At 44.4% G+C, this 12,033-nt stretch overlaps 1 protein-coding gene across 1 annotated transcript; it reads right to left on the reverse strand.

The window, feature by feature from the left end:
- Positions 1–4,833: 4,833 nt before the first annotated feature.
- Positions 4,834–10,312, reverse strand: LOC111974734 (uncharacterized). Its single transcript, XM_024002701.2, has 2 exons — positions 10,160–10,312; positions 4,834–6,784 (listed from the first exon to the last, which is right to left on the reverse strand). The coding sequence occupies exons 1-2, from the start codon at positions 10,286–10,288 to the stop codon at positions 5,957–5,959; spliced, it is 957 nt and encodes a 318-aa protein (XP_023858469.1). The 5' UTR covers positions 10,289–10,312; the 3' UTR covers positions 4,834–5,956.
- Between the last annotated feature and the right edge of the window lie 1,721 nt (positions 10,313–12,033).

Here is a 12,033-nt window from a genome sequence, read left to right on the forward strand (position 1 = left end):
TTGGAGTGGAGGGTCCATTATGGTCTGGGGTGGTGTGTCACAGCATCATCGGACTGAGCTTGTTGTCATTGCAGGCAATCTCAACGCTGCGCAATTACAGGGAAGACATCCTCCTCCTTCATGTGGTACCCTTCCTGCAGGCTCATCCTGACATGACCCTCCAGCATGACAATGCCACCAGCCATACTGCTCGTTCTGTGCATTATTTCCTGCAAGACAGGAATGTCAGTGTTCCATTGAGCACGTCTGGGACCTGCTGGATCGGAGGGTGAGGGCTAGGGCATTGCCCCCCAGAAATGTCCGGGAACTTGCAGGTGCCTTGGTGGAAGAGTGGGGTAACATCTCACAGCAAGAACTGGCAAATCTGGTGCAGTACTTAATGCAGCTGGTGGCCACACCAGATACTGACTGTTACTTTTGATTTTGACCCCCCTTTGTTCAGGGACACATTATTCCATTTCTGTTAGTCACATGTCTGTGGAACTTGTTCAGTTTAGGTCTCAGTTGTTGAATCTTGTTATGTTCATACACATATTTACACATGTTAAGTTTGCTGAAAATAAACGCAGTTGACAGTGAGGACGTTTCTTTTTTTGCTGAGTTTACTTCTATTGGTAAATTTTTAAGTTACTACTCCAGTACATAGGCAGAAGGGCTCCAATACAGTCAATGACGGTAATGCACCATAACATTGAATACCAACCGCATATAAACCCCACAGAAGAGGTGGGGGCAACAATGTAGCTAGCTATACTTTGTACACACCGGTAGAGTGTCCTTTGCCCCTGCCTGTCGGGCACTGTTTTCCCGCAGTTCTGTTAAATATGGCAAGGGAAGGTGTTAAGCAGGAGGGAGTGAAGGAAACTGAGTGCTACCTTAGCCAGCTAGTCCTAAGGAGGACACCGGTACATGGAAGGCGGGGGCGACACCGTATTCTACCCTTACAAAAAAGATTGCAGTAAGTGCAGTCGACTGGTATTTTGGATGCAGTAATTGCAGAATAACTGCAGTTATACTGCACTGTAACTGCAGTTACAGTAAGGGTAGCTAGTTAACTAGCAAGCTAACTAGCACACAGTGTAGCCTCCACCTCCCACCTGCTGTGTACCGGAGAAGTTAGCGGTAGGCGACACTGGTAGACAGTGTACTTCGCTCCTGCCTGTTGGGCAAGGTTTTTTCCAGTACAAAGCAGGCCGATGGCAGAGGCGAAACCGTGTGCTAGCTAACTAGTAAGCAAGCTAGTTAGCACATAGTGTCACTCCCACCTACTGTGCTAGCAGTAGACAGTGTCCTTCGCCCCTACCTGTCGGGCACTGTTTTTCCGTTAACAACGGTGAGAGCAGGTGTTCAGCAGACGGGATCGAAGGACACTGTCTACCGGTGAAAAAACTCATAATACTTTTATTTCCCTTTTGACCCACATTCAAAAATGTCACACAAGCATGAAGATGTTGTGCTCGAGGGGGGCGTTCATGCAGGAACCAATGGGGTGCMCGYGGGGGGGGGGGGGGGTTCCTGCAGATGCAGGAATGCCCACATGCAGGAACACCGTGAATTGCGGGCTGCAGTTGTTCACTATTGTCCAAGGTAGAGCCTGGCAAGTGAACACACCCCCAGATTCTATGCAAAATTCAAAACGTCATGTAATCTGGTACCTTGCCAAAATATCAGACTTCATAGCTTAGGTGCTCTAATGTGTATTGGTCAGATAGATAGCGAGACTTAGGGGCATCTTCGTGAAGGTATGGTGGTTGAGTGAGGCTCTTTACATTGAAGATTCCCTTCGAGGCTTGCTTTCATGAACCAGAGACTTCCAAAATCCCTGGTTTTGATGGATGAGTATAGGGAGTGATGGATGAGTATAGGCAGTGTGGTTTCCACTGTGTAGGTATCCAGCTCTGTCTCTGGCTTTGTGGTGAAGCTGAGGTGAGAAACTTTCTCATTAGGCTGCAGGACCCGTGGACAGATAGACATGACAGATAAGGTGAGGAGCATGCAATGTGTGAGATGTGCTGGCTCAGCATACACCAGGTCAGTGGCCATCTTTAGCCTTCCATTAAGTAGCCACCGGTACAGGATGTCACACTCATCCTGTGGCTGAGGCGGAGCTCCTGCAGCCCAGAGAGGGCCCAGAGTAGGTGGGCCACAATACAGGGCTGGTTCCAGGCCACAGAAAGGACAGATGTGGTGAGAGAGATGGAGATGGGCAGGGACTCAAAGAAGACCATCAGCCCTGGGCGAGGACAGCAGCAGCCCTCGGGGCAGGGGGATGTCACAAGGCAGGCCAGGGGAGACACACACAGCAGTATGAGACCATAGAGGCGCCACGGCATAGCTCATTAGGAGGAGTGGGGGAAGAGAAGGAGAGGGAGGAGAAAGGACAAGGCAACGTGGAGACAAGCACCAGCTGCAATCTACCTACTAATGACTACTAAATCCTTTGGATAAAAACTACAGCAGCATGCACTGCACTGTCATTGTAAATCTCTAAGAAATAGTCTTAAATTCAGATACACAACCTGTAACTACTACCGTACTTAATAAACCATAATTGACCATTCTTCCAAGGCTCTGTTTCATCCGCTCTTCCCAAGAAGTTGGCCAGCCAAGACGGCTATGATCGATCCATTGTGTGACTGGCTCTCCAGAAACCATCGTCTTTGAGAATTTCAAGCAGCCGCCCATCAAAGTTTGACGATGCCCTTAAGATGCTCTATTACCTGTTTTTTATCCTCTTCATTAATTCATTTTCAAGGGCAGAGAAACAACACTGAAGTCTCGTAATAACATGAGAGGTAGAACCATGAAAATAGAAACACAGCAATTGTCTCTTTCAGGAGCAGACCTCCCTCAGGTAGCATCCCCTCTACGATTAACATCCAGGTCATAGGACATCCTCCAGCATCCTGCCACTCTGAGAAGCTGCACTAAATGAAGCCAAGCCAGACAGACGCGTTGGGTGGTCATGTCCTTTGGCTGTGTGCCTTCCGTTTTCCCGGTAGAAAGAAAGAGTGAGTGCAGGAGTAGTATATTGCAGAATTATTTAGCACCTTGTTGAGAAAGAGGGAATCTGACCCTGGTGCGAGGCTCCCTCGGGGCTCCATATTTCAGGCTCTACAAGGTTTGCACTTGCTTTTGGGCTGTTCTGCCTTCTTCTTTGATGTTTGCTCTTCGGTAACTTGGCTCTGAATAACTGGGATCAAAGTTCCATTTTTCACTTTGACAAATACCAATTTGTTTTCAATCATTCACCCCCTTTCTGTGGTAAGATATTTTATGATCATTAAATCAAACGTTTAAGATGGTAATCGATTCTTTCTCTGTTTTAACTATGTTCTGTTAAAATAAAGATGGAAATCGATACTTCATCTCTACGTTTTAACTGTGTTCTGTCTGGTAATGTAAAAAGCCGGTGCTTACAATACTTAAAACATTCACAGGAGGGCAGCATTTGCCTATCTTTAAGAATCCCTGGTACAAAATCATATACAGTAGAAGTGATCTGACTTGATCTGAGCTTGTGTGTACAAATCAGTGTCTTGTATTCAAATACACTCATGTCCCATTTCAATGCAAAGTACATAATGTAGCTGGATTGACAGCTGTTGAAATATTGATTGAATCTTGTAAGGAAGCTAGGGGGCAAGACATCAAGGCTCTGGTTCCTTTCACTGGCTTTGTGTTTGGGCATGACATTACATGGTGGTGCCAGCCTCCTTGAACTGGCAAATCACCAATGTGGATATGCAGGTGACACTACGGACACATTTCCTATGTAATGTGTGAGTGGACAGAGTATTTCAAAGTTTGTCACCAAAATATTTAGAGTATATATAATATGAACATAAACATACAACTGTAGGCACATCTGTCAATGCAGACAAAGTACATGCAGTGATGCGCATGTCACTATAATTGTCCTTTTGCTTTTTGAAATTTGAGAACAGACATAAACCAGAAAGCTTTTCTTCAAACATATTCTTGGGTAGAAATAAATGAAAATGAGGAGCTCCAAAGTTGTATTTAATGTACATGCAGTATGCCTCATCCCTTTCTTCAAAGGCTGTTTTTACACACCCTGTGACCAAACATGCCAACACTACCATTCAGAGATGGCCAAACTCCATATGGCAATTTATACTGAACAAAAATATATACGCAACATGCAACAATTGAAAATGTTCTACTTTAGTTCATATAAGAAAATCAGTCAATTGAAATAAATAAATTAGGCCTTAAATCTATGGATTTCACATGACTGGGCAGGGGTACAGCCATGGGTGGGCCTTGGAGGGCATAGGCCCACCCACTTGGCAGCCAGGTCCAGCCAATCAGAATGAGTTTTTCCCCATAAAAGGGTTTTATTACAGACAGAAATACTCCTCAGTACCCCCTCCACCTCCCCTCAGACGATTTCCAGGTGAAGAAGCCGGATGTGGAGGTCCTGGGCTGCCGTGGTTACACGTAGTCTGCGGTTGTGAGGCCAGTTGAACGTATTACCAAATTCTCTAAAACGACATTGGAGGCAGCTTATGGTAGAGAAATGAACATTAAATTATCTGGCAACAGCTCTGGTGGACATTCCTGCAGTCAGAATGCCAATTTCACACTCCCTCAAAACTTGAGACATCTGTGGCATTGTGTTGTGACAAAACTGCACATTTTAAAGTGTCCATTTATTGTCCCCAGCACAAGGTGCACCTGTGTAAAGCTTCTTGATATGCCACACCTGTCAGGTAGATGGATTAGCTTGGCAAAAGAGAAATACTCACTAACAGGGATGTGAAAAATGTGTGTACAAAATATGAGAGAAATAAGCTTTTTGTGCATATGGAAAATTTCAGGGATTTTTTTATTTCAGCTCATGAAACATGGGATCAACGCTTTAGAGGTTGCATTTATATTTTTGTTCAGTGTATGTTTTAGAAACACTTAATGAACATGGTGAAATCTCACACTCAATGTAAGTCTTTTACACAATTTCCAGAAAAACAAATATCAACAAAATCTCTATTGAAACTGGACAAAAATAAAATAAGATCCATTACCAAACAAAATGACCATAATGTACAGCAGAACTGAGGGTCACTGTAAAACAATCCTTAAAGGGATTCAGGAGAATTTGGGGATTTTAATTTACTTGAGTAATGTAAGTCAATTTTTAATAAAAACTTGCACTGACCTTTGTAACCACATCCTCGCACCTGCAAATCACAGTTGTTTTGATGTTCGGAAAAAATAGATAATGTAATACAAAAACAAAAGCAGCTCTACCGTCTATCCATTTAGCATTAGCAAATTCTCTTCAATATTAATCCACAAAGCACCCAGTGTGACGTGTATATAATTGTAACATTTCTAATGAAGTAAAAGAGAAAAAGAAGTCCATTGCTTAAAGAAAATACATTTTCTCACATCAATCATTGACTGTGTTGAAATCAACTGGCCAGGTTATCACCATAGAGTTAGCAAACAGAAATAAGCTTGGCTTTCTCTCGTTCACAGAAGATAACTTTCTTTTTTCTGTGTGATCTACATCTCTTTAGTTAAGCTTAACTGAGCAGTACAATTTCCCAACAGTAATAACATGCAAACATCCTATAAACACTGTCTTGGTATATGTTTTGATATGTCGCTTTGAAAGCTATCAATTGATGAACAAATCTCATATTTCACAATGACTGTTTTCTACAACAAGGAAAGTATAGGAGGAATAAATTATCAGATATATCAAAAAGGAGTCAGGGCTGAAATTCATTATGTTTTTAAGGCCTGATAGTATGCTCTTTAGACCTAATTGTACAGTATCTGTATGCTAAAAGGTATCCACAAGGTCAGATTCCACATACAAGTTTGGCACACAGCAGCGGACATACCCAGGGAGTTCCCTCCGCACAAGAAAAGGTTTCGCTCTCCTTTTTTTGCTAGTTTACATGGTTGGAGCCCCAACCTATACTTAGTGGTTGGCCTTCCTCAGGTGGCAGGTGCAGACCATAGGCTGGCTGGTGCTGGTGCTGGTGCTGGGGCTGGAGCATTGCTGCACCTCCTCAGCCTTCTGCCCTTTGTGCTTAGGCTCCACTCTCCGCGTCTCCTTCTCCTCTACATCCTTCACTTTCTGGACCTCCTTCGGTTTGGGCTCCTTGCCCACCTTTTCCCCCACCAGCGCAGCAGAAGGGGTGCGCAGATTCTTGGGGGTTCCCTGGATCTGGACCCTCCTGGCTGAGTCAGGCCCGCCGCACACCCTAGTCTGGACCTCACTGGAGGATTTGACTCCTTCCGCCGTGTGGTCCATGTACTTGCTGGGTGAGTTGGCAGGGAGTTTGTAGGCCTCCAACTTGCGCTTTTGGCTCATGGTAGCGGCACAGCAGATGATGAAGATCATGACAATGAGGAGGGAGGTGACCACAATGATGATCAGCATATTATCCTGGAGGAAGTCCACCACCCGGGTGACCATAAAGTCCTTGAGGCGGATCATGGTGGTGGTGATGGTGTTGGTGATGGTGCTGACCAGGGTGGGGGCTAGGGTAGTGGTGGGGGAGACAGGGGAGACATCAACGGGGCCGACATCGACGGTGGGGGCGACATCGGCGGTGGGGGAGACAGGGTGGTGGGGGCTATCAACGGGGAATATAAGATCCGGCTCCCCTCCGTCACCACTGCCATCCATGGAAATGCTGTAGACCATTGGCACATGCCTGGCACAGCCATGGCCCCAGAGCATAACCAGACTCACACATGACAGGTGAAGAATCAAGTGGTGCCTCATCTTTCCTTCAGAATCCTGTAAAGACAAGAGGGAGACTTTCAATAGAACCTTTCTCAAAATTGCAGATGGTTTAGAAATGTTTTGATTTCAAGAAGATAGGCTTTCATTTTCTGCATCTGTATTACAGCAGCTACTGTAGGCCTACACCAAGCCTCCTTTCCTCTCTACTAAGAATGCAGGGGCAGTTGGGTTTCTAGTATTAGTATGAAGAAACATTCATCTAATGGTCTGATACAGTGTGATGAGGGATTTTGTGTCATAACTCGGAACAAAGTAGAAACAGCTCTGGTGTGCGGATTTTCCCAATGACCAGATTAATATTTTTTATTTCTTTATTTTATTTCACCTTTATTTAACCAGGTCAGCCAGCTGAGAAAAAGTTCGCATTTACAACTACGACCTGGCCAACATAAAGCAAAGCAGTGCGACACTAACATAGTTACACATGGGCTAAACAAACGTACAGTCAATAACACAATAGAAAAAACCTATATACAGTGTGTGCAAATGTAGTAAGATTAGGGAGGTAAGGCAATAAATAGGTTATAGTGGCGAAATAATTACAATTTAGCATTAACACGAGTGAGATGTGCAGAAGATGATGTGCAAGTAGAGATACTGGGGTGCAAAGGAGCAAAAAAAGAAATAACAATATGGGGATACGGTAGTTGGGTGGGCTATTTACAGATGGGCTGTGTACAGGTGCAATGATCTGTAAGCTGCTCTGACAGCTGATGCTTAAAGTTAGTGAGGGAGATATGAGTCTCCAGCTTCAGTGATTTTTGCAGTTCGTTCCAGACATTGGCAGCAGAGAACTGGAAGGAAAGGCAGCCAAAGCAGGAGTTGGCTTTGGGGGTGACCAGTGAAATGTACCTGCTGGAGTGGAGAGCGTGCTACGGGTGGGTGCTGCTATGGTGACCAGTGAGCTGAGATAAGGCGGAGCTTTACCTAGCAAAGACTTATAGCTGACCTGGAGCCAGTGTGTTTGGCGATGAATATGAAGCGAGGGCCAGCCAACGAGAGCATACAGGTCGCAGTGGTGGGTAGTATATGAGGCTTTGGTGACAAAACGGATGGCACTGTGATAGACTACATCCAATTTGCTGAGTAGAGTGTTGGAGGCTATTTTGTAAATGACATAGCCGAAGTCGAGGATCGGTAGGATAGTCAGTTTTACGAGGGTATGTTTAGTAGCATAAGTGAGGGAGGCTTTGTTGCGAAATAGGAAGCCGATTCTAGATGCTTAATGTGAGTCTGGAAGGAGAGTTTACAGTCTAACCAGACACCTAGGTATTTGTAGTTGTCCACATTCTCTAAGTCAGAACCGTCGAGAGTAGTGATGCTAGACAGGCGTGCGGGTGCGGGCAGCAATCAGTTTAAGAGCATGCATTTAGTTTTACTTGCATTTAAGAGCAGTTGGAGGCCATTGAAGCGTTGTATGGCATTGAAACTCGTCTGGAGGTTTGTTAACACAGTGTCCAAAGAAGGGCCAGAAGTATACAGAATGGTGTCGTCTGCGTAGAGGTGGATCAGAGAATCACCAGCAGCAAGAGCGGAATCTAAGTTTAATCACTACAGAACATCCACAATATTTCTCCCATTTCACATCTTGTATTACATCTATTTTAACTGTCTGTAGTCATTACTTATTTGGGGTGGAGTCCGTAAGTTTGGTTGAGGTTTTAATTTGCATAGAGAAGAGAGGCCACCCATCCACCACACCAAAGAGGGGAGGAAGCTATATATGCCACAGGGACCAGGGAGGCGTGGGAGACTTGTGACTGTGGCCTCTATATTTACACTGGGCTGCAGCAGGCTAACGACAGGTTACAGGCAAGGATCTGATGGGTTATTTCTGCTCATATGGAAGCCTGCATTCAGCCTGCCTTAGGAACGTGTGGACTTACAGTATGCTCTACAGACAAAGAATCAAAGTGTCTAGAGCATCTAATGCAGTTCAAATTCAGTCTCAACATTACCTCGCAGTCCAAGCTCTCTCTAAATGTAATGTCTTTCTGCCTCTCTCCCCCTCTCTCTCTTTAGCTCTGGTGAAATTATAATAAGAATATTTAGAGACTTGAAAATCAATTATTGAAGTGTTTAAAAAGGCATAGAACGGAGCTGAACTCAAATCTGTAACCCAGCACCTTCACTGTGTCTGGAAATACATGTAGTGTAATTACTACTCACTCATGAGGATGACTGGCTTCTAATCAGCCGCTTGTTACAATCAACCTCTGCTTCCTTACTCCTTCCTGTAAATGCTGTGCCCATGTCTGATTGTGTGGTCATGAATATGCATGTACTGTAAACCACAGTCATACTAAAATGGATGGTTATCTTGATCTCCCCACCCATGCATGTGTAGTCAGGGTGGCTACAGAGCCATATGCACTCTGACTGGACCATAGTATTAACCAGCCATAATTACATCTTCAGGAATAGTCATCATTTCTATAATCACTGTAGGCCCTCCACTGAAAGACCATCTAAAGAGAACCATCCTGAATTCCTCTCTCCATCTTCACTACAAGCTACAGGAACAACATGTACACAGTTTACAGCAGGTATAAAAGGTGCGGCGAATTAAATGCTTGTGTGCCAGTTCCATCAACATTGCAGTACAATGATCAATATCAATAATAAGAGTCAAATACAAAATAACAAGTAATAGAAGAGGTAGTGTCGTAGTAATAGCCTCGTATGTACACGGTATGATATACAGTATAGATACAATAGGATAATAGACACTGAATGTGCTATGTCAATTATGACTGTATTTACACCTATAAAGTGGGTAGTATCTTGGTCGCGCAGTTGGATAAATAGTATACAATAGAACAGCAGAGTTGACTGTGTGTGCTTGTATGTAAGGGTTGGATGTGTGGATGTATATATAATCTCTAGGGTGCAGGTCGTCTCTACGTGCTAATAGTCACTAAGGTGCAGGTCTGTGCCGGGAGACAGCTAGGGTTACCAATCACTTGTGTGATTGTGACTTTTTCCCCTGTCATTATTAAGACCAGCTCTCTGTGACATGCACCATAACATCTCGTTAAAGGTTCTATTCGCTCCAGGTCTTGACTTCTCTAACTTTGATATATATATATATATGAGGAACTTTATGTTTATCATGTTCACGCTACACTTTTCTCAAAACATTTTCTGATGTCTTCACTTAAAAAGGAAGTCCACAACTGTTAATAGATGACAAACGAAAAGGCATGTAAATGCAAAAAGAAAACATCTCCTTCTTGTCAGTCTCTAAACCTTAAATTGACAGGTTTGTCATCACTGTACAGTCTACAGCAATCAAAACAACTTGATTCTTGTTATACATGTTCTAACCATGAATTAAACTGAACAAAAATGTAAAAGGTCAGTACTTACAGATTGTATGTCTGGCTGGTGTCTCCTCTGGACTGAATGGTACTGGGATTCTAAACAGCAGAGAAGGGGAGAGGGAGCGCAAGAGAGAGAGAGCAGAGAAGGAAATTGAGGGAAAAAGAGAGAGAGCATCCAAGTTTCCACCCTTCTCCTATAACTTGAAGTATACTGAAAGTTATTTCTCCAGTTCTAAAAAACAAAAGCCTGCTGATTGCAGAAAGATGTCCATCCCTCTACATTTCCATCTTCTCCTGCTACCTCCCCCAAATCCTCCTCTCCTTGCAGAGGGACATTGGTGGATGCTCACACACTTTGGTGGATGCTTTGATCAGTCTAGAAAGGGGGGACAGTTAGGGGCTGCCATACTGAATATATTTTCCTTGTCTGCTCCTAAACATTACATATGATGGGAGATATTGATGAGGGGGACTGGGACATCTTTGTCCACTACAAATAGATACGTCTAATTATTCACAATCCCTGATTCACTGGTTCATGTGGCAATCCTGGAAGTTGAGCAATGAGGTCAAATACAAAATGAGGCTGAAGTGTTGTCGGTGTTAGTGCAGGACTAAAGCACTGGAGCAGCAGCACAATATGTGCAGGACTTTATTATCAAAAGATGAAAATAAAACACTTCCCCCTTACCTTTACTCATAGTTGAATCAGTATTCTCTAAAATGGAAAATAACACTTATTCTTTGTACATTTTGAAGGTTAGTGGGTATTTTAGTTCTCCACAGGGCGAGTCCCTAGGTTTCTCTGCCTCCCACGGAGTCCTCTAATTACGTGTTCCAGATTACAGCCCGTCTCCACACGGCCTACAGGACCAGCTCACAGGCAGAGGGCCCGTCTTTCATCATATCACACACACACAAATCTAACGTATAAACTTTATGGTCTGCTATAAACACGTGCCTCAGAACTCACATCCCTGCTGGCGCTGCAGGGCTTTTGTTCTGCCCACGGCTGTTTGGAGCACCTCGTGGCTCAGCCTTGCCATAATAAGATTTGAAATCATAGGTTGAACAACTCAGTTTGACAGATGTTTTTTTTCTCCCCCTATTGATGTATTTTTTGAAGGTTTTGTTCAGTAAGTACAGGAAAGGTCAGGTGTACACATGCTTGGCCTTAGTGATAGATTTGTATTTCTCAGAGTAATGCTGAAAGTTAATGCTTTTTCTGTATGAGAACAAAACATTTGCTATGTGGTTTACAGACTCAAAGCTCTAGTGTGTTATATATTGTGAGTTTGACTAGTGTTACAAGCCTCCGTCAAGGTCTGGGATGGAGCTGTTGAGAGTGAGGTTGTCCCCATCCTCTGCTGGACATCAGGGTTACGTTGCTTTTGGGACGTCTGGATCTCCCCTGGCCTCAATCAGTAGTACTGGTGGGGACCATTGCACACCATCTCTGTGCTCTGCCCCTGTAGCTGCTGGCCCGTGTCTGTACCTGCTGCCCCTCAGCTTGGTCAGGATGACGGTGCTAACAATGAACGTCATTACAGCAGCCAGCACAGCGATGGTGATCAGGCACTGAGACCTACCAGTCACTGGATGTCCTGGAGGATTTGGACATCCATTCTGTGGAGGAGTTGATGGCAGTGGTAGGGTAGGGGGTTGGATGCAGGGCTGTTGAGATGGGGGTTCGTTTACCGCTCACAGTGGTGTGGGCGATCTCAGTCTCATGGCCCGTCTCAAAGGTTTCAGTTCTCATTGTTTGCTGGGCAACGGAGACAGTTGTGTTTTCTAGCAGGTCTTTGGTGAGGGCTACAAGGGGCGTTGTTTGATGTGGTAGCTCGGACAGGTTTGGGGTCTATGGGTTGCTACCTCCCTGTGGCTAGGTAGATATTTTGAGACAGCCTTGCTTGAGAAGCA

Source organism: Salvelinus sp. IW2-2015, linkage group LG15 (genome assembly GCF_002910315.2).
Source record: "Salvelinus sp. IW2-2015 linkage group LG15, ASM291031v2, whole genome shotgun sequence".
Lineage (NCBI taxonomy): Eukaryota > Metazoa > Chordata > Actinopteri > Salmoniformes > Salmonidae > Salvelinus > Salvelinus sp. IW2-2015.